At 33.2% G+C, this 22,685-nt stretch overlaps 1 protein-coding gene across 1 annotated transcript in view; it reads left to right on the forward strand.

Annotated features, from left to right (window-relative positions):
* The window catches only part of LOC144964213 (NBAS subunit of NRZ tethering complex-like), a 70,299-nt gene that overhangs the window by 9,296 nt on the left and 38,318 nt on the right, over positions 1-22,685 (forward strand). The window contains exons 9-25 of the mRNA XM_078898222.1: positions 98-169; positions 2,162-2,290; positions 3,399-3,462; positions 4,050-4,099; positions 4,712-4,855; positions 5,694-5,869; positions 6,208-6,277; positions 7,779-7,904; positions 11,136-11,287; positions 11,756-11,890; positions 12,574-12,652; positions 14,257-14,361; positions 15,510-15,574; positions 16,032-16,103; positions 18,242-18,313; positions 19,285-19,353; positions 20,496-20,625. Of these exons, the coding sequence (XP_078754348.1) occupies positions 98-169; positions 2,162-2,290; positions 3,399-3,462; positions 4,050-4,099; positions 4,712-4,855; positions 5,694-5,869; positions 6,208-6,277; positions 7,779-7,904; positions 11,136-11,287; positions 11,756-11,890; positions 12,574-12,652; positions 14,257-14,361; positions 15,510-15,574; positions 16,032-16,103; positions 18,242-18,313; positions 19,285-19,353; positions 20,496-20,625 (1,710 nt within the window). The remainder of the gene's footprint in view (positions 1-97; positions 170-2,161; positions 2,291-3,398; positions 3,463-4,049; positions 4,100-4,711; positions 4,856-5,693; positions 5,870-6,207; positions 6,278-7,778; positions 7,905-11,135; positions 11,288-11,755; positions 11,891-12,573; positions 12,653-14,256; positions 14,362-15,509; positions 15,575-16,031; positions 16,104-18,241; positions 18,314-19,284; positions 19,354-20,495; positions 20,626-22,685) is intronic.

The raw sequence follows: 22,685 nt of genomic DNA on the forward strand, positions 1-22,685 counted from the left end.
GTTCATCTCTTCAGCCTTACACTTCTCCTTTAGATGCTGAACCCTTACCTTACTTAAGTGACTGGCAGTGGAAATGTTTTTGTCTTTCCCTCTCCAGGTTTCAGGGAAAGCCCCTCTGCTATCAAGATTAAAGATTACCAGCATGATGCAGTTCAGGGGTGTTCAAGTGGTGGGTAATTTGGATATTTTAATCTTACTTTAGAGGAAAATTGTTAAAAATAATGTTAACTTACCCAGACATGGACATGTGACAAGATTAAACCAAATTGCATCCATTAGAATATTTTTTTATTAATAATTTATCATAAGAATGAAAATAATGTAATTTGGATTCAGAGATATTTTTTCTTTAAATTTAGATTATTTACAATTAGAAAATATACAGATATTTTGTATGTTACCTGTTGTGTGTCCGTTATGACCAAAATGTTGAAATCATCGAATTATAATCTCTGAATAGTTTGTCAGCAAACCCATATAAAAATCAATTATATCAACTGTATTTTTATACCAGTAAATTTATTGAATGTGAATTAAAATCCTTTATCTTGTCATTTCTTGCATACCCTTTAAAAATTGCCGAAAGCTATCAATTATGCTCTCAACGCTTCTGATTCCCACCTAAAGGGGATGGCAGTTATGATGTTAATCGTTTTCTCTTTATCCTGAAATTTTGAATTAAGTTTTAGATCTTTTTTTTTTTTCATACATAAATAATAATAATAATAATAATAATAATAATAAATAATAATAATAATAATAATAATAATAATAATAATAATAATAATAAATGGCATTTATATAGCGCTTTACCCCGTTGTCACAGGCTCTAAGCGCTTTACAGTGATATAAAACAAAACATATTACAGTGAGACAAGTGTGAAGGAAACGTGATACGAATTCAATTTAACAACAACAAAATATGAAATTAATATTGCAACATTATGACGTAAAAAGATAAAACTTTAAGCGAGATTTGAACGTTGTCAACGAATCCGAGCATCTCACGTGTGACGGGAGAGAGTTCCAAAATGGGGGGCCGAAAATTGAAAAGACTGTTCACCTATTTTACGCAATGGCTTAGGTTTGACAAGGATTGATTGGTCACTGCTTGACCTCAAGTTTCTATTGGGGACATATATGTTTAGAAGGTCTTTAATATAGGAGGGACTGTTCGTGCTCAGGGATTTGTAGACAACAGTACAAATCTTATAGGCAACTCTTTTTTCAACAGGAAGCCAATGTAACTCAGGGAGAAGAAGAGTTGCTGATGGGTATTTTTTGTTATTGCGTACAATGAGCCTGGCTGCGTTATTTTGAGCAACCTGAAGTTTGCTAATTTTGTCTTTAGCTAAATTCGCCCAAAGGGAGTTACAATAGTCCAATTTAGATAAAACCAGGGAATTAATTAAAAGTTCTGTTATATGCTTCGGTATTAAATTACGAATTTTGCTTATTTTTTTCATTTCTATGTACATAGATTGTATGGTGTTATTCACGTGGCTTGTCATGGAAAGATCTTTATCAATGATGACGCCAAGGTTTTTTGCTTTATTTGAAAATTCTATTGTGCTATTTCCGAGAGTAATAGGTGATTTATTTGCCTGTTTAAGGATACTCGGCCTTCCACACATTAAAATCTCAGTTTTACTATCATTTAATTTTAACTTATTGTGGTACATCCAAGATTTAATCTCATTAAAACAGCTCGTAATTCGTTGTATTAAGAACTGTAAATTACTAAGGGGTGCTGAATCATATATTTGCGTATCATCTGCATAAAAATGATAACTCAGATTGAATCTGGATATCACACTAGAAAGGGGCTGCATATATACAGTAAAAAGGACAGGGCCAAGAACAGAGCCTTGTGGCACTCCAAAATTAAGTAAAACTTGTTCTGACTGAACACCATTCACCACAACAGTCTGCCATCGATCCTGTAAATATGATGTAAACCATTTAAGGGCAATTCCTTTTATGCCGAACGTATTTTCTAGTCTTCTTAACAAAATGTCATGGTCAATGGTGTCAAAGGCAGCTGAAAGATCTAAAAGGCATAATACATTGATATTGTTAGCATCAGCATTACATAACATCACATGGTGTTGCTTTCTTTTCGTCTTCCCATTCCCATATTATGACTCCTTCATATTTACAGGATGGTATAGTTCACTTGTGTATTAGCCCCAGCCATGACACCTTAGTATCCCTTCACCAGTCTGGCAAGTTGTCTGTGTGGAATGTGCCATCATTGAAGATTCAAAAGGAATTTCCTCTAGAAGACCAGGTTTGCTTGCTCCTTCAAAATTGATCAAACTGGGTGGGGTTCCTGACCTCCTGTAGTGGGCAGGGAGGTACTTACTGTGCCTTCTATCCCCCTATATCTGTTTTCCAACTTGCTTTCTGTCTTTGTCTTGGAATGAGATTACTTGGTTTTGTCCTGACCCTGGCCGGATACCCTGGCTCAGAGGGAAACAGTCAAATGTATAGTTATTGTTTTGGGATATGATATTTTTTTCCTTGTAAATCATCTCTCTATTATGTATTATTATTATATTTGTTGTTTTGAATTTATAATGTAAGCATTTGTGTGTATTCCTCTTAGTAGGGACCTGTGCTCGTGTCTGGATGAGACTTTTAGGTGATCTCAAACTAAGTACATTGATGGTATGCTCTTGGAATCTACACCAATTCCCTATTTGTATCATTCCCCTTTGTCTTACCTTTTCTTGGGTGCTTTAAGTGTAATTCTAGAACTTTTTACTATCCCATATTCTCCCTTTTAACTGGCGCTGATATGACCTAAATGTGTTGCAAGCGCCGTAAAACCCTTAAAAACAAAAACAAACAAATAAATTTGATCAAACATGTGTATTCTTGAAATCACACTCCTGTGATGTACTCTATAATTGTATTAATGAGGAATACTAAACGTTATTATATATTAACCATAATGATTATATATTGATTTGAATGTGATGGTACAATGACGGTTCCAAAGCCGCAAAAAACTATGAAAGGGAAGTTGCTACAACAAAATAGTTAATAATTGCTGTAAATTTGAATAAAGTCAATCTTTTAAGTTGATATACTTTTACTATTCTGATTATAGAATAATGGTATGTGAGTCAAAAGAGAGAATACACAGTGGGTGGTAGTGAATATCTTTTTTTAAAGCCCTTATTCTCCTTTCTTCTTGGTCATACAATTTGTAGTGCCTTGTGTGAATCCTAAAATATAAGGCTGTTTCTTTATGTTTCAGTGTTTTGAATAATCAATGAGAATTATGCAAGAGAAAACATTCTTATGAAAGTTTTCTTGTATTAAAACAAGTCATAACATAGTTCTCATTCGTTTGACGGTTGAATGAACTGTACTTTTTATTGAATCCACAGCCAGATTGGGAAGATTTAAGTCCAGAGTTTACGGAAATACCAACAAAGAGAAAAAGGCTCAAAGGTAAGATGTTGCTCTGGTCACATTATACTTATAAGTTTTTGTGCATCTCTCTAATTAGTAACAGTGAAATGACCTAAAATTATCGCAAGTACAACCCTTAAAAAACAAACAAACAATGAAGGAAGTGACATCCAATTTTACAAATAGCTCGTACATGGAGTTGTTGTCATGTCAGTTTGTATTTTTTCGTTCACTCAGATTATGGTGAATCCTCATCAAAAGATGTGCAGAGATTTTGAATTTGAAAATAATGAATTCAATTATTACCATAGCTTTGGGAATTTTCAAAATCGACTGTATTTTCCTGACTATAAGTCGCAACTTTTTCCCTCTAATTTTGACCCTACGGTTTATAATCAGATACGGCTTATACTAGTATTTTTCAGCCAAGTCTGCAGGCTTCATGACTATTGTTTTAATATTGTAACAAATCAACAATGACAGAAATCACATATCGCCAATGCTAGTATTTTTTATGAAGGTGCAGCTTTTACCCCAGGACAGGTGATTAAAAAAATAATTGGGTGGTGAATCTTATAGTCCGGTAATCATTTATTTTTGAGTAAAGATATAATTTCTGTCCTCAGATCTGATTCCACACAAGCAGTTGGTGGATGTTAATTTTTGGTCCAATCAGGTGACTTCAGAATTCCTATTTTTGGTCAGATTAATGATTGTTTTAATCTCATTACTTGCACCTCTCATCTTGTGGATGCTTACAGGCTTTTTGTATTGTTTTAAGTTTTTGATAAAATCAAAATAAATTGATGCATATCAAAGTGTGCAGTTACAACCTGTTTTACTTGCATTGTGGGTTGGTAACTCTTTGATAATGGAAACAATAATAATTGTAAATATTGACATTAATGTAAAGACAATATTGCTATGAATTCATTTCAAATGTCAGATCAAGTGGACAGTACAATCCTTTCAGTTGCCAAACTATATTTTGATAATCTGCCATCCTTTGAATTTCAAAGTTTGAAAACTTTTCTAAAATAGTTATAGCTTCCTTTTCTTCTTGAAATTAGATAATTTTGGTGCTAATGATTTAAACTCCATCTCTTCTCCCCTTATTATTTTTTTTTTTTTGTGCTAAAGTAATCTCAAATCATGAATGAGATGCGGACTGTGACATACTGAATGTACATATTTGTGGAGATAAGGATATACTGATGGTTTACTTATAGATTTATCTGCTCTAGAAATAGAAACTTGTAATGGATTTATTTTGAAAAATATTCCTCAGCTCTTGATTTTGGCCAGATGTACTGGTGCTGTATCAGTTGCATCACCTGATGATCTCATCAACTTGCTTGGTAAATCACCTGAGTGGTTTGAACCATCACCACAGCTTACACAGGCACACAATGGAGCTTTTCTAGGCCTGGAGGTAGGGATGATGTGAAATTAATAAATTCTACTGGCGCTCTGAATAGAATTTATTTCAACACCTTATTGTAGCAACCTATAATTTCGTTATACATGCTCATAAGAAAACAATCTGCATATTCAATTTAACTTGCTTTATAAATATAAAGAAGCTTAAGTCATCAAAGCTTTACAAGATCTCAGCATTTTTCCATGATTGGGCAACACAAATTTCAGTATAATTATAGCTCATATCCCCTCTATTAAAAAAGATTACATTTATGTAGCGCAGTAATCATCATGCTCCAAGCGTTTCACAATTTTTAATAATCCGCTGATGATAGAGCATTGTACATCTAGTGTATAGAACAAGATATTAACCCTGTAAGCTGTGAGTACATATTTTTGGAGAAAGGCAATGTTGTTGTGAAACTTCTGAGTATAATGTGCATCTGCGAATAAGGTGAGGTAATGTGTGATTAATGCCTTTTTTTGAGTGCATATTATCAAGGTGCCTGATCTCCTCTGACCTATCTAGCTCAACAGTAAAAGACCTATAACAACCTAGGGGCACTAACTACACTAAATCTACTAAAAACAAAAGAATAACCTTGGTCATAAATCAAGAGATGACATGAAAACCTCTCCAATATTACCCAGATCCAAAAGGTATGGAAATTTATAATGTTTGAAGTGGGACCTGCCAAGGATGTCGATTATAATAATATAATTTATAATCCACATTGTAGGCTCATATGGATGACAGATTTTGAATGAGGAGAGAAGCATATCATATATATATTTATAATTGACTTTTAGTTCATTCCTTGTTCAGTTATTTGTTAATTATCTTCTTTCAGTGTGAAATAATATTTCCCAAGAAGCGCATTATCATGTCTGGTCCCGGAGATGAGGATGTAGATGAAAGTGATGAAGAAGATGTTTCCATGTTTGCCAGATCCTCTCGTTTGTCCAAGCAAGTCTTGTATTATTTGACTGACAGTCCTCGATTTGAACCAGCCAAAAGAAAACCCAGGTATACCCAGTGTTATCCTGATTGGTATTTTAATTGTCCTTTTAAAAGCTCATGTGCAGAAAATTTAATGAAATGCACTAGTGCAGGGATATGAAGAACAACCTCAGGCATTAAAAATTGTTCTTTATATCAGAAGCTATTTTCTTCAGAGGGCATGGACATCATCTGTTTGTGATTTCAATCAATTCTTTTCAAGTGTGTTCATTGTAATTGTGATCTATTGTTTAAAATTACAGCAAATTGATCAGGTTCAGGGATGGAGGAGGGGATTGAATCTCAGAATAATTTTTTTGCTAGTCTCCCTTCACTCTATACTTTTGTGCTAAATTACCTTACAGGTATGTTACAAAGATCCAGCGGGTTGTTCTTCTCAGGTCCACAACACCAGAAGAGCTTTATGCCAGAAAGGTGGGTCATATCTCATTTTGCATTTCACTGCGGGATTTTTACTTCCTACTGTTAATTTATTCCTACTATTTTTATTATTATTATTATCATTATTATTATTATTATTATTATTATTATTATTATTATTATTATTATTATTATTATTATTATTATTATTATTATTATTATTATTATATTATTATTATTATTATTATTATTATTATCATCATATTTATTATTATTATTATTATTATTATTATTATTATTATTATTATTATTATTATTATTATTATTATTATTATTATTATATTATTATTATTATTATTATTATTATTATTATTATTATTGTATTATTATTATTATTATTATCATCATCATCATCATATTATTATTATTATTATTATTATATTATTATTATTATTATTATTATTATTATTATTATTATTATTATTATTATTATTATTATTATCATCATATTATTATTATTATTATTATTATTGAACGTATTGATGTTATTACGATTGTTGTAGTTTTGTGTGGTGTATCAGTTTATTTTTTGGTTCCATTTACCTTTTTTTTCCACTTTCATGTATGTTGGCATCAAATTGTTGATTTATTGGCGAAAGCCTAATATTGAATAAACTTCTATAAACTTCTTCTTCTTTATTATTATTTGATTGAGAATTGTCATCTGAATGTGAAGATTTCATAGGATAAGATGAGAATAGTGATCAGTATTCTCATTAAGCATCAAACTATAAAGGAATATGGCAATCTTGAAATCAAAATTACATTGTGAACATTATATCTTGAGATAACCATAATAGATCCACGTTATATAAAAACACCAAATATCACTGCAGTCAATAAGTTTCAGAACTGAGTTGGAAGAAAACAAAACAAAAACAAACAAAAAACAAAACCCCTAAAAACCCAACCCAAAATGGTTTACCTCATAAATTGTTCTTCAATGTCACCTTTAAAGCACCCCCTTGTGCATATATATGCTAGCTCCAACATTGTTTGAGCCTTTGGAAGCAGAGATACTTTTCCTTTTTGAGGGTGGCCATCAACACACTGCAAATTTTCCAAAACAGTCAGAGCAATATCATCAATTGTTATCAAAATCTGACAAGACTTTCTCAGAATTTTTTTTTTTGTACAAATGTATTTTGAAATGTCGATAGCAATATGACAACTTAATGAAAGATAGATACCCATTGAAACGACAAGAAAGGGAAAGCTCAGATTGAGGAATATGGGCACCAGTATAAACAACTTGAAAAGTAAAATTGAATAGTCGCATTATGTGATGCTTTGATTTTGGCGTAGTGATATCTGTTCATGTGGCATGCTATATTGTGATCTCTGTACCAGATTACATATAATAAGAGTGCCCATTTGAAAATTGATATGAATTAAACAGAAACATATGTTTTGTTATGGTTGTAATAATAATTTTCATTTAAATTCACCATAACTTATAACCCAGTACCATGCATTTTTTCTTTCAACACCCTAGATAGAAGATGAGGAGTACGGAGAGGCTCTAGCTTTGGCTCAGGCATATGGATTGGACTGTGACTTAGTTTATCAAAGACAGTGGAGGAACTCAGATGTCTCATATGCATCTATTCAAGATTATCTAGTAAGTTTTGTTTGATTTGAAGATGCTAGTTTTGAATGTTATATTTATGGTTTACTTTTCTTAGAAATTTAAATAGAAAATGGAGTGTCTCTGCCATATGATCTTCATTGTCCCTTTCATTTCTTGTCTATTTTTTATTTTGCCCATGTTAGTCACAATATTATTCTCATCTACTTATCAAAGTGTGCTAGATGAAAATCTCATGCACTTGTGAAATAACAATACCACCTATGTACAGTGCTGGAAAGTTGTCCTGACTTCAAAGAATATTATTAATTTTGCCCTTGGAAGTTGCAGGTTCTCCCGCAATGATAGAATGGTATTTAAATTCAAGTGGAAGAGGCATAACAATATACTGAAGGCTATAAGATGTTTGCTGTTATTGTTTAATGGAATTAATGATACTGCTCATATTTCAATTAGAGACTGTTGAGATAATGAACAAAATGAAAGACACAATTCTTATGATATAATCAATAGTGAGAATGAGAGAAATGGGTAACAGTTTCGACTCCCACTCATTGTAAACATTTTTTACTCTCTCTTGTCTCTGTCCTCTGCACTTCTATACACCTTCCATGTATAATCACTAACATAAGTGTCTGCTTTACCCACTTTTCTGAATTTTATATTCCTTCAATACTGGAGTTTACCCCTATATGTCAATCCTCTCTATGTATTTACAAGTTTGTATTACAATATGTGATAGACTGTCGTCCTATCCAAAGGGTATTGTCAGTTTCACGCTATATTAACAGGGATAAACTCCGGCTCCAAGGGTCTTATGGCTCTGAAGGACTACTGAATTGCATAGACTATCGTCCTATCCAAAGGGTATTGTCAGTTTCACGCTATATTAACAGGGATAAACTCCGGCTCCAAGGGTCTTATGGCTCTGAAGGAAGCTTGCTTTTGTTTGTGTTTTTTTAGTTGGCCTTGTTGTGACCTCCAGTGGTTGTTAGAGTAAAGGCTAATGGCAGATGCTAATTTGAAACCAAACTTTTTAGTTGGCCTTGTTGTGACCTCCAGTGGTTGTTAGAGTAAAGGCTAATGGCAGATGTTAATTTGAAACCAAACTTTTTAGTTGGCCTTGTTGTGACCTCCAGTGTTGTTAGAGTAAAGGCTAATGGCAGATGTTAATTTGAAACCAAACTTTTTAGTTGGCCTTGTTGTGACCTCCAGTGGTTGTTAGAGTAAAGGCTAATGGCAGATGTTAATTTGAAACCAAACTTTTTAGTTGGCCTTGTTGTGACCTCCAGTGGTTGTTAGAGTAAAGGCTAATGGCAGATGTTAATTTGAAACCAAACTTTTTAGTTGGCCTTGTTGTGACCTCCAGTGGTTGTTAGAGTAAAGGCTAATGGCAGATGTTAATTTGAAACCAAACTTTTTAGTTGGCCTTGTTGTGACCTCCAGTGGTTTGTAGAGTAAAGCAATGGCAGATTTAAATGAAACCAAACTTTTATTGCCTGTTGTGACCTCCAGTGGTGTTAAAGTAAAGGCTAATGCAGAATGTTAATTTGAAACCAAACTTTTTAGTTGCTTGTTGTGACCTCCATGGTTGTTAGAGTAAAGGCAATGGCGATTTATTTGAAACAATTTTTAGTTGGCCTTGTTGTGACCTCCAGTGGTTGTTAGAGTAAAGGCTAATGGCAGATGTTAATTTGAAACCAAACTTTTTAGTTGGCCTTGTTGTGACCTCCAGTGGTTGTTAAAGTAAAGGCTAATGGCAGATGTTAATTTGAAACCAAACTTTTTAGTTGGCCTTGTTGTGACCTCCAGTGGTTGTTAGAGTAAAGGCTAAAGGCAGATGTTAATTTGAAACCAAACTTTTTAGTTGGCCTTGTTGTGACCTCCAGTGGTTGTTAGAGTAAAGGCTAATGGCAGATGCTAATTTGAAACCAAACTTTTTAGTTGGCCTTGTTGTGACCTCCAGTGGTTGTTAGAGTAAAGGCTAATGGCAGATGTTAATTTGAAACCAAACTTTTTAGTTGGCCTTGTTGTGACCTCCAGTGGTTGTTAGAGTAAAGGCTAATGGCAGATGCTAATTTGAAACCAAACTTTTTAGTTGGCCTTGTTGTGACCTCCAGTGGTTGTTAGAGTAAAGGCTAATGGCAGATGTTAATTTGAAACCAAACTTTTTAGTTGGCCTTGTTGTGACCTCCAGTGGTTGTTAGAGTAAAGGCTAATGGCAGATGTTAATTTGAAACCAAACTTTTTAGTTGGCCTTGTTGTGACCTCCAGTGGTTGTTAGAGTAAAGGCTAATGGCAGATGTTAATTTGAAACCAAACTTTTTAGTTGGCCTTGTTGTGACCTCCAGTGGTTGTTAGAGTAAAGGCTAATGGCAGATGTTAATTTGAAACCAAACTTTTTAGTTGGCCTTGTTGTGACCTCCAGTGGTTGTTAGAGTAAAGGCTAATGGCAGATGTTAATTTGAAACCAAACTTTTTAGTTGGCCTTGTTGTGACCTCCAGTGGTTGTTAAAGTAAAGGCTAATGGCAGATGTTAATTTGAAACCAAACTTTTTAGTTGGCCTTGTTGTGACCTCCAGTGGTTGTTAAAGTAAAGGCTAATGGCAGATGTTAATTTGAAACCAAACTTTTTAGTTGGCCTTGTTGTGACCTCCAGTGGTTGTTAGAGTAAAGGCTAATGGCAGATGTTAATTTGAAACCAAACTTTTTAGTTGGCCTTGTTGTGACCTCCAGTGGTTGTTAGAGTAAAGGCTAATGGCAGATGTTAATTTGAAACCAAACTTTTTAGTTGGCCTTGTTGTGACCTCCAGTGGTTGTTAAGTAAAGGCTAAAGGCAGATGTTAATTTGAAACCAAACTTTTTAGTTGGCCTTGTTGTGACCTCCAGTGGTTGTTAGAGTAAAGGCTAATGGCAGATGTTAATTTGAAACCAAACTTTTTAGTTGGCCTTGTTGTGACCTCCAGTGGTTGTTAGAGTAAAGGCTAATGGCAGATGCTAATTTGAAACCAAACCACTTTTTATTGGAAAGATGGATGACAAAGTGATTAAAGCATTTTTTTTTCAAGCATTTTCTTTGGTACAACTCCCACTCACTGCAAAAGGTTTTATTATTTTTTTTTTGGTATTATTTTTCTTGTATTGTGTCTCATAGCCACAATTGTTAAAGTGTTGAGTTGTAGAGCTGTTGGTGTTCTCTCATATTTTTCTCAGAACCCCAAGTATTTCAAATATTGCATTGGAAATATAAATTGTCATTCTCAGAGTAAGATCAGCAAAAGGTCATGGGTGATGCATGAGTGTCTGGAGAGAGTACCAGATAATTTGGATGCAATGAAAGAACTGTTGGAATATGGACTTCATGGGACAGATTTACCAGCCCTTGTCGCTATAGGGAAGGGCGAGGATGGAGGGAGGTGAGCTTAGAGTTCTATGCTTTAAAGAGTCTTTAATACGTCTTTCTGTCATTAACATATCGGTCTGTTAATCAAGGTGGCAAATATAACTTTACAACTGACCAATAATGGTGTTTAATGAACCAATATTTGACAATGATAGATAGGTAATCATGAAGATAGATTGAAGTCCAAGCCCCCAAACTGTATGAAATACATAGTGAATACTATAGTGAAACCAGCATGGCCTAGAAATTATCCCAGTACTACAAGCCAGCATTCAAATGTGTGATGATAAGTAAATTAATTGGGACAATATTATCGAATTGGAGCATACACCAATTTATCATTGAAACGCTTTTTGAATGAGATCATATTGAAAAGAGATTTTTTTTGTTTTTTTTGTTTTTTTTTGTTGGTACAATTAGGATTTATGAAGTACAATAAGGATTTGTGCAGCGCTCAATTACTCCTTTATTAATCTTTCAGATTCATTCTTTGTGATCCTGATGAGGGCCTCTATGAGGAGATGTATGATGAATTTGACCCTCAAGCGTTGAGAGAAAAGGAAGAAAAGAGGGCACAAATACAGAGAGAATGGTTGGATCAGGTGGACTTTAACAGGTAATTTAGTGGTGGTAGTATGGTTTTTTTAGTGTATTTACTATTGCCATGGTTGGAAGTGCAGTTAGTGGAGATATAGCTTTGCTGTTTATTCAAGCCTTCTATATACATGATGTCCATTCCATGTGGCTTTTGTCTTTATTCTGGAAGTGGACATATTTGGTTTTGCTCCTGACCTACTTAGACTTAGAGACTTCGGTTGATAGGAAGACAAGTCAGATTGATGTATCATTGCAGGAGGAATTGTAAGGATGAGGATTTTAATTGTGATGATGATGATGATGATGCTGATGATGATGATAATTTGGCCATATTCCTGAGCATTTGGGATTAAGCAGAGTGAAATGTATTATATTTTATTATTATTATTATTATTATTATTATTATTATTATTATTATTATTATTGTATATTAAATATTTATTATTATTATTATTATTATTATTATTATTATTATTATTATTATTATTATTATTATTATTATTATTATTATTATTATTAATATATTTATATTATTATATTTTTTATCGTTTAATTTCGATTTTAACAGATTACAAATAGATACATTGCAGTTTGTCTTTATTTAGGATAAAACTACAATGTCCTTTTTTTTTTTGATGGACCAAACACTTTTTAAATAAAAGAGGAAAATTGAAATAATGTATTTTCATAATTTTCTTTCAGCCTTAATCTGGAACAGAAAGAACTATGTAGGGCACGCCTTAAATTTTTGCAATATTTGGATAGACTGAGAACGTATGAGGTATGATATTTATATATAAGTATGCCAAAGCTACATTTGTACAGGGTCCCCACCGGGTCGTGAAATCTGGAAAAAGTCGGGAATTTTGTGATGGGTCGTGAAGTTGGGGAAATGTCGGGAATTTTGTGATGGGTTGGGAAACAAAATATCTTTTAAAAATTTTGTTGTATGGGAAAAAAAAAGATCTAGTTTAATTTTAACTTTTTGGCCTTAATAAGGCCAAACTGGCAACCCTGGTCAATAGCTATTGAGGAGAAGGAGGCCTCCTTGAAATTGTTGTAGAGGGACAGTTTGTAAATAGTCTTGTACATAGTGTAATATAGTAAAGTGAACAATGGAAAGATTGGACCTCTCTATTATTGGAAATGTGGCGGAGTACTATGGCATGGTTGATGAATCATGAAGAGAAAGCAAAATTGAATCAAATGATGGCAAGGAATCTAGGGGTAAGATGTAATGGTTAATAAATAGCTAGTATAATCATCTGTTCTTTGAAGGCTACACTAGTAAATGTACATGTGCACTAATATAAAGAAGTAATGATATTTTATTATTGATAAATGGCTTTTAAAAAAATCATTCTTGATGCATGGCGGAATAATTTTCCGCCGCGCGATGGGGTCTTGAAAAAAATTTTGTGGTCTTGAAAAAAATTTTGGGGTCTTGAAAAAAATTTCAAAGATTTGGTGGGTACCCTGTTTGTAGGCATGCATAGCTTTGCTTATATCATGTAAGCTGTGATCAATCCAATCCATACTGTTGCAGCTTCAGTTTTGAAGACAGAAGCAACATTTGTGCGGTGGGATGGTGTTAGGTTGTGGCTCTGTATCACAATAATTATGTCCTTCTGTGACAGTGTCAGAATTTCTCATATTGAAAATATCTCTTGTATACGTATCATTTTAGATAAAACTAAATGAATTATACAATTATATACATTGTAAATACAGTCAAAGCTTCTTAATTGGAGCAGCAATATTCCAAGTAAGTATTCCAATGAAACCGATTCTGCTTAAGGCTTTCATAAATGGAACCAAAAATCATATATGAGGTATCTGAAGAAGCCATTGTATTAATGAGTGAATTGTTGTAAGTATTGAGTGAATGCAAAATAACAATTACAAAGTCTGGAATACACAGGACACTCATCCAAGCATGCGCATTAGTTGGTATGTTTTGTGATTTTTGTTCACTGGTAGAAACCACCAAGCCTTGAGAAATGTTGTTTATGTCAAACTTCATTGTGTTGGACACAACTAAGGGACAGAACTGGTGACAAATGCATTCCCCTAACACAAAAGTTTCCTCCAAGGTATTGGTGTAAAATTGTGCCATGCAGTTTTTAGAATATACATATGAACAGCTGAATGCCCATCTTGTGAGCACACAATAATTTATTGTTCATTTCTCCATAGATGCTCGGTCAGTTTGTGAAGTCTACCAAATAGGATGAAATGGAATTGATTGTAAGCAACTTAATTGGCTGTTAATCTTGAAACTACAATAATATAGAGGCATTTTTATTTACGGTTAATTGAAAAACAATCTCAATCTTGAGTTTAATATTTACTTTATTCGTTATGAATTTTCTTTTTTAATTTCAGTGTATACTTGGTGGAGAAAGTGCTGCTTCTGAGAGATTTAATGTGAACTTTTATACATCCTTCAGGTCTAGAAGTATTTACCAAATTGCTGCTGAATATGCACAGGTTTGTACTTAATTATCCGAACCACTGAACAGCTGAACTCTAGATTCTTGATGTTTTACATAAAAGTAAACATTGGATGTCTTTGTATTTGATAGTCTCCTTTAGAGGAGTTGCTTGGATTTTGTAGCGGAAGGAAAGTAATTTGGGGGGTCTTCAGAATTACATTCAAATAGCAAGTATGAGATCATTTTTCTTTTTTTTTTTTTTGGAAGTGGGATGACATAAAGGGCAAAGGTTGGTCGTGTGTTGATAACTTTTCTTAAATGTCTATTTAGTATTCGGGATGTTAAACAAACCATGGCGGCTCATTCTAAGGTTCATTAAAAAAAAAAGAAATTTATTAAATATAAGTACTGTTACCAGACCACAGTTGCTCATTATGGTATCATACCATAAATATTAAATAGAGAAAAAATGTAATAAAATATAAAAGAATGCAACAAGATATGCTACATATGACTAAATTAGTGTTAATACGGATATTCACGTGAAGATAAAATTAGGACAATTATCATATCAATTGTGTGTCAGGACGAGATAAAAACGTTGCATAAAACTTTATTGAAATCGAAAAAGGTGTGTATTAAGCATATATATGGAGTAAACACAAAGACTACACAGATATGCTATAAGATCAATTTACGAAGTCAAGTCAACTAAACAAAACACTAGGAATATTTCTTCTAAATTTATATTTATACTCTCTCCCCCCCCCCTCCCCCCCCCCTACCATGTTGAACAAGTGGTGATAAGCTATTAAGCAAAATTAAGACCTTTATGAGTGCACCACAGACTTTCACTATGAGTTGGAGAGGAAGGAGAGGGCGAGGAGAAAATTAATTATATGTCTTTATCTTCAATTATTTTCATGTTCAATTTTGAAAATAGAAAGAAAAGAATATAAGCAGCAAGTTATTCCAACTTTGGTAGCATTTAATTAGGAGGTAATAAGGGAAAATTGATTGTTAGGGTGATTTTTTTTCATTTCTTTTTCTTGTATGCTTTGTCTGGCACTTTATCTTTCACACATTTTCAAATTTTTCATTAAATTTACCAAATGACTTTTACCCTTTGAATTGACAACAAAGTCATCAAATAATGACCAACCCACGTACATTATTGACGTAATTTTCTTTTCCATATTTCAGGACAATGACTGGAAGGCCTTAGAGACTCTGATGACCTTCCACAGTCATGACCTAACACCTCACAGGTATTATAGGAAACCATTATAATATGGCTCTTTTTTTATCGTTGTGTATGAGGACATCATATATGATAGATAAATTGTTAGATGATGGTTAGGTTGGTAGGTATGTAGGGGGATAGGTGGATGAGTAGGTAGGGAGGAAGGGAGGTAGATTAGGATGGAGGGAAGGAGTGAGCGGTGAGTTATTGGTCGTTAACTTGCGAGAAAGGGGGGAAAGGGTGGGGGGGGGGGGGGGGGGGGGGGGGGGGCATTTTTGGCTTTCTCTGTTTTAGTGGTTGATATCAAGTTTTCCTTTTTGTTAGTTTAATCACGATTATTTAAAAAAAATATTAATATTTACTTAATAATAATTATTCATTTATTTATGCATTGTTTTCAGCTTGTCAACACCATTAGTGTTATAATATTTGTGGTCGGATGAAACTTGAGGAATCAATGCAAATATTTTCTACCTTTTCAGATTGGCCCTTCTATCTAATTTTCCAGAGTCTGCCGACCCATCTGAATACAAATCACTTTTACCTGAAATAGGGTGAGTAACTCAATAAAAAATTGTATCCAGATATACTCATTAAAACTGTATGTATAGGTATAGGTATGGTTATTTGAAAGGAAGGGTATTGCGAAGAGAAAATGCTTAGATTAATTGTAATTAACATATTTTCATTCTCGCTGTGTAAGGGTTTATCAGACAGACGGGTTTCATGGATTATATGCTTAGAAAAGAGTTTTGCTAATTTGGCGATAATTGAATCAAAAGATTTTAAAAAATGCTAGGAGTTATATCAGAGAGAGATAATGTTTCTTACAAAAATCAGTTTAAAAAAATTTCTCATCTTGTAATTATGTTTGAAATGTAAAGGGTTATGATATATCATCTAGAATATACAGAGAAGAATTTTATTCTTTTCTTCATGGTGTAATATTTTCATTTAATTTCTTTTTATCATTTTGATTTTTTGAAGGTTGAAACTAATATTAAAACAACACAACATAACATCATCATCAACAACAACAACAATAAATTACAGCATAGATTTTTTTGGATACAGTCTGATTGATTCCCAATTTAAATCAGGAGAGCTGCACCAACTCATTACTTATATGGGCCTTTGTCAGAACCAGTTTGTTATTTTATTTATGAACATTGGATCATGTTCAATCCTGTATATAAGATTCTGGCACATAGTCATATGTGAGTTTGTGACCCTTCTTGCAATTAAGGACTCTTCAAACAAGTTTTTGGCTAGTTTTTTTTCATTCTCCGCCACCAAGCTCTATCATCTTTGTATCTTTTTGTTGATGACGTAAACATTGCAATACCTTGTGCCTTTGTTAATTTTTTCCCCTATGACACTGCTGTTTATTTCTTCATAAAATCGGATCACTTAGTTATACTGCTGGAGCCCAGCAAGTGACTGACAACAGCAGCTGCATGCTGTAAAATTGGCTACCTGGACGGGGATTCCCCTTTTTTAGGGTTAAGACACAAAGTATTGCATTTTCGTGATGTAATATAACACCATATCAAGATGACCACTTACATTACAATAATATTAACTTATGGAACAGACAGTACTACATTCACTTGCTATGTTGGTTCTTTTTTCGTTTTATTGTGATTATTCTGATAGGTTTTATAAGCAATTTAAAATCCCTACTATTTTAAAATATTTTTGTTGTTGTGCGGACAATAAAAAATTCAAATATATATATATATATATATATATATATATATATATATATATATATATATATATATATATATATATATATATTTATATATATATATATATTTATATATATATATATATTTATATATTATATATATTTATATATATATATATATATATATATATATACATTCCTGTACTACAATAAGTATGACTTCTTCACTCCTTTACCATATTCGTGGGAACTTTTAATGATAAAACTGTAGAATTGGTGTAGTAAAGTGTTCCATGGTCAGTGGGGAGTCCAGGAAATGATTACGACATTGTTTACATTGTGTAACTGGTCCAAATTCATCACCCACGATAGCCTAGACATCTCATAGACTGCTAGATATTCCCAGTGAAATTTGATACCCTACCCCTACACTTGTTACATATTTGTTGAACTGAATTAGCATTAGTGCAACAGAAAGTAGACGGTTTGTACTATGTACTATTGTGAATAATAATAAACTGCGACGTCTGATTGTTGTTGTAGGGATTCCAGAAACATTTGATTTAAATGATAAATGTAGTGAAAATGTGAGTCTACTTTGCTGTCCTCCTGAGAAAGAATTATACTGATGATATCTATGATATTTAGTCCACCGTGTGAGGGGGATTTCAATCTATAACATGAGTGAAATAGGTTTACATTTAAGATAGTTGTCACTTGGCTATGCCATTATTTATCAGACCAATTACACTACTCGCTTCACTGACTGCAGGCACGTGCCATACCAGAGCGCAGGAAAAGAGGTGGAGAGTAGTGACCTCTTGACCTAGCATCTCAACTAAGTGATCCACTGGTAAACCACTGTGATGAATGATGGATTTTTTGGAAAAAGAATATGTAAAACCATTCGTTTTGATAATGGGAATACCTGGAATGTTAATTATCATTTGTTTAATATTATTTAATGAAGCTTCACATATCTTTATATCATTCATTCTCCAGCCAAGACGGTGTGGAACCCCTGACCACAGACATGTGGAGGGACCAGGACTGGGTGGAGATGCCACATTGTCGGTAAGAAATCTTTGCTTTCTATTTTGTGATTTTTCTTTTTCTCTCAGAATCTGCAAATACTGTCAAACAGTTCACGTCACAATCTGGCGCATAATTCTGTGAGGAAAGGTGTTGTGAGGAAGATGGTCATGCTTTTGTTAGCTTCCCTTCAATCCCCAGATAATTGTAGTCATTTTTAGATCCTTCTGTTCTTTTCCCAGAATGAGACTTTGTTTTTGTCTAGGCCTTGGCTAGTTGCGATAATATATGTACTTTTTTTTCTCTCGAGTAAATCATCTGTGCGATTGTATATTTATAAAAGTTAAAAATTACTGACTGGCTCTCTGTCTCTCTTTTGGTAGAGGTAGTGTGTCGATGACTGTATTGATGGCTTTATGCTGGGCACACTGATGGATTGCGGCTTTGATTTACTTCTGTTATCTCCTTTAACTAGTTCCTGTTTATTTTGGTGTCTGTGATTAACAGGCACAGGATTTTCAGCACTTCGATTCTTGCTCTTTGAGATGGTGTCTTACAATATGTCAACAGACATTGACGACATTTGCCATAAGTTCCTAACTTTTACCAATCAAGCACCTATTGAACTGGGTTGGAAGTTGTGTTGAGTTAAAAACTCTAAGTGAATGGAACAACATTCTTCTACAGATGAACTTTTCATCCATTCCATAAGAAACAAAACAACAGAGGCCAAGGGTGGTCATATCCTCTACGAAATTCAATATTTTCTTGAAGAGGAGGAATTTGAGGTCTTTTTTTCTTGACTGTATTTCATTTTTACATTTTCCTGTTTTCACATAATAATTTAGTATTCCGTTTGGAAAAAAAATTACATAATGTTTCATTTTTGTTACAAAGAAATTCATATTTTTTGGTAGATATATTATTTTTTTCATAAACAAAAAAAAAACAACATTAATTTTATTATGTTGCATTTCTCTTGCTGATTAAGATGTATTCAATATTTTCTTCAGAAAAGTAATTGATTTGGACACTGAAGACGAATCCAAGATGCTCTATGAGAACTTCAGTACAAAATACAGGTAAATAACTAGTTTTTAATAAGATGTTTATAGTATCCTTATCTTATTATAGGAAGGGAAGAAGCAACATTATTTTTCTATAGGGTTATGTGATTGTAGATTAATTTGATTGCTGTGGAGAAAAATAAATAAATTAATGAATACCAAATTGATCACTTTCTCATATCAGATAGAAATAAATGGGAAAATTCAGTTTGTTGGAAAATGTTATCATATCCACTTGAAATAAATTGATTGTCTATCCTTGAACAGGGATAAGAAGTATTAGATATCATGTGTAAGAAACATTTTGCCCCCTTTCCATTACCCATTTTACTGCTTTTATCATTATTAGTAGGCACATAGTGGGATCTACTGCTAAGGTCTTTTATATCACTATTGGTTGGATCCTTTTCTATTTCTTTTCTCACATCCTTCTGTCCTTTCCCTGGAATGAGGCAACAAGGTTTTGTTCAAACAGAGTCTTTTTTCTTGAGGGAAGCAGTTGAATATGGATATTTGTGTGAGAGTATGTGTGTATGTTTGTGTGTCCATGATACATTTTAAAAAATATGTGAGATGATATTTTTTTTTCATGTATATCATTTTTCTGAATGGCATTTGTATTAGAAACCATCAGACTCGTGGAGAGGGCCCAGTACAAACATCTGTGTAGGACTGTAAAGATTGTTACTGGGATCTACTTTGTAAATTATTTCTCTCTTGTCTTATTTTTTTCTTAGGCAGCTGCGTTGCAAGTGCTGACTGATATCTTGATTGTCCTTTTTTGTTGTTAATCATATTCCTTTTCTTAGATCCTGAATGATAAAAATTTTCAAACACTATTAACTTTGTTTTCCTTTTTCATCTTGCGGTATGACACTTGGCTGTCTGTGGTTTGAGTGCTATTCTGGGCAGCGCAATCTTGAGCCCTTGGATAAGGCTCTTAACTTAAATTCTCTCACCACACTCACGTGTAAAATAATTACTTGACCGATAACAGCATTGTCTTTGTCGAAGAAATAATTGTGTAGTGCCTCAAAAGTGTCATCTCTCATCCTATATGTTAAGTGTTGCTGTTGGTTTAGGATCCCTTGTAAAATGCTTTTGAGCATGTGTTGTGGGTAATATATTAAAATTTGTATCCTTATATCTGTCATAAGGACACCCAATCTGACAGCAAGTCTGGTAGAGGAATGGTATTCCGAGAGGGCTTGTGAGATTGAGTCTAAATCTCGCCTGTTGGAGTATGCTATACAGCTTGTCAGGGAGGCCATGGAAAAGGGAGTTGATGTGAGTGTTGGTAATGGTAGTAAAAATGATGATATTGATAATGATATTAATAGTAATAATAATAATAATAATAATAATAATAATAATAATAATAATAATAATAATAATAATAATAATAATAATAATAATAATAATAATAATAATAATAATAATAATAATAATAATAATAATAATAGTAATAATAATAATAATAATAATAATAATAACAATAACAATGATTATAATAATAATAACAAAAATGATGATGATAATGAGGTGATGATGTGGATGGTGATGATGATAATAATGATGAAGACGACGACGATGATGATGATGATGATGATGATCTGCACACTAAAGGAGCTAAGCTCAAATGATCCTAAAACAAAGAACACTTAATGGATATCTTACAGACCTTGGAACAATTCAAACAGAATATAAGTTATAGGTGTGCAAGGGCATATTTTGCGCTGCTGACACTGCATTTTAGATTTTATAATATTTTTGTTGACAAATACTTTTTCAACAAAGTGTGTTCATAATATTGATAACAACAAAGTAAAAATCTTGCAGAAACACAAATGAAATGCCTTTTAGTAGACAAGTGACTTGACATTGTTTACAGCAATATTTGAGCTTTGTTTACTATGGTGATGATGATGATGATGATGATGATGATGATGATGATGATGATGATGATGATGATGATGATGATAAGAATATTAAAAAATCTATGGCTAGAAGGGACCAATAAAGAAATTGTAAAGAGGAAACCCCCTATAAGGACCCGGACATCAAGGAGGCTGAAACAGATCTGGATATAAGCATAAAACCAACCAAGTCAGGCGATAATATATGCTATAAAGTGCTTAAAAATGGAAAAGATCCAGGTATAGTCAACTTGAAGGCTGAACTCTTCAAAACTGATCTAGTTTATACCGCCAAAATTCTGCAACCGCTCTTCACCAAAGTATCGCAAGAATGAAAAACTCTTGAAGAATGGAATATAAGAGTAATAGTTAAAATTACCCAAAAGAAGGAAATCTACGTGATTGCAATAACTGGAGGGGAATCACACCACTGTCTATTCCCAGCAATATCCTTGCAAAAATAATTATATTAAGGGTATCGTATGTTATAGACAAACATATAAAAAAAGAATAGGCAGGATTTAGGAAAGGGAGAAGTTGTTCTTACCAAATCTTCACTTTAAGAAGCACCATAGAGCAATGTAATGAATGGCAAAGGCAACTATATATTAATTTCATTGACTTTGAGAAAGCATTTGGCAGTCTACATCGAGAGAGCATCTGGAAGATTTTAAGTCATAATGGAATACCACGACACCTAGTTGAGCTCATTAAGAGTTTTTATAATAACTTTACCTGTAAAGTTGGAGATGGGTATGAAAAATTCGAAATTATATCTGGTGTTGGATGTATGGTGTCAGCATTTTTACTATTGCCATAAACTGGGTAATGAGAGAGGCCACAGCAGAGAGACTCGATGGACATTTTGTCCTTTGCTTGAAAATCTGAACTTTACAAATGGCATAGCACTTTGGGCACACAAACACCAACACATGCAAAAGAAATCTTCTAGGTTCAACACTTTTGGACAGCAAATAGGGGTGAAAATCAATTCTGAAAAGTCAGAATTAATGACACGAAAAATTCAACACCCCACCCCAATTTTAATTAATAAACAAGAATTACAAAAAAACTGAAGAATTCATATATTTAGGCAGCCTTATAACAAGCACCGGTAGAGTTGAGAGAGACATTTATAGGTACATTAATAAAGCAAGGAGCACATTTAAATAACTGAACAATGTTTGGAGAACAAAAGGCTAAAGTCCGAAAACCAAACTTAAAATTTACCAGAGTTGTAATATTTCAACACGTCTGTATGGATCTGAATGCTGGAGAATGACAGATAGAGACATGAACAAGCTGTCAGCATTTCATACAAAGTGCCTCAGGATGATCATGAACATTTACTGGCCGAATAGAATTAAAAATGAAAGATTGATAGATCATTGTGGAATGGAAGACATGAAGGACATCATCATGAGAAGAAGG

This window comes from Berghia stephanieae, chromosome 2, assembly GCF_034508935.2.
Source record: "Berghia stephanieae isolate SIO BIC M18660-M18661 chromosome 2, UCSD_Bste_1.3, whole genome shotgun sequence".
Taxonomy (NCBI): Eukaryota; Metazoa; Mollusca; class Gastropoda; order Nudibranchia; family Aeolidiidae; genus Berghia; species Berghia stephanieae.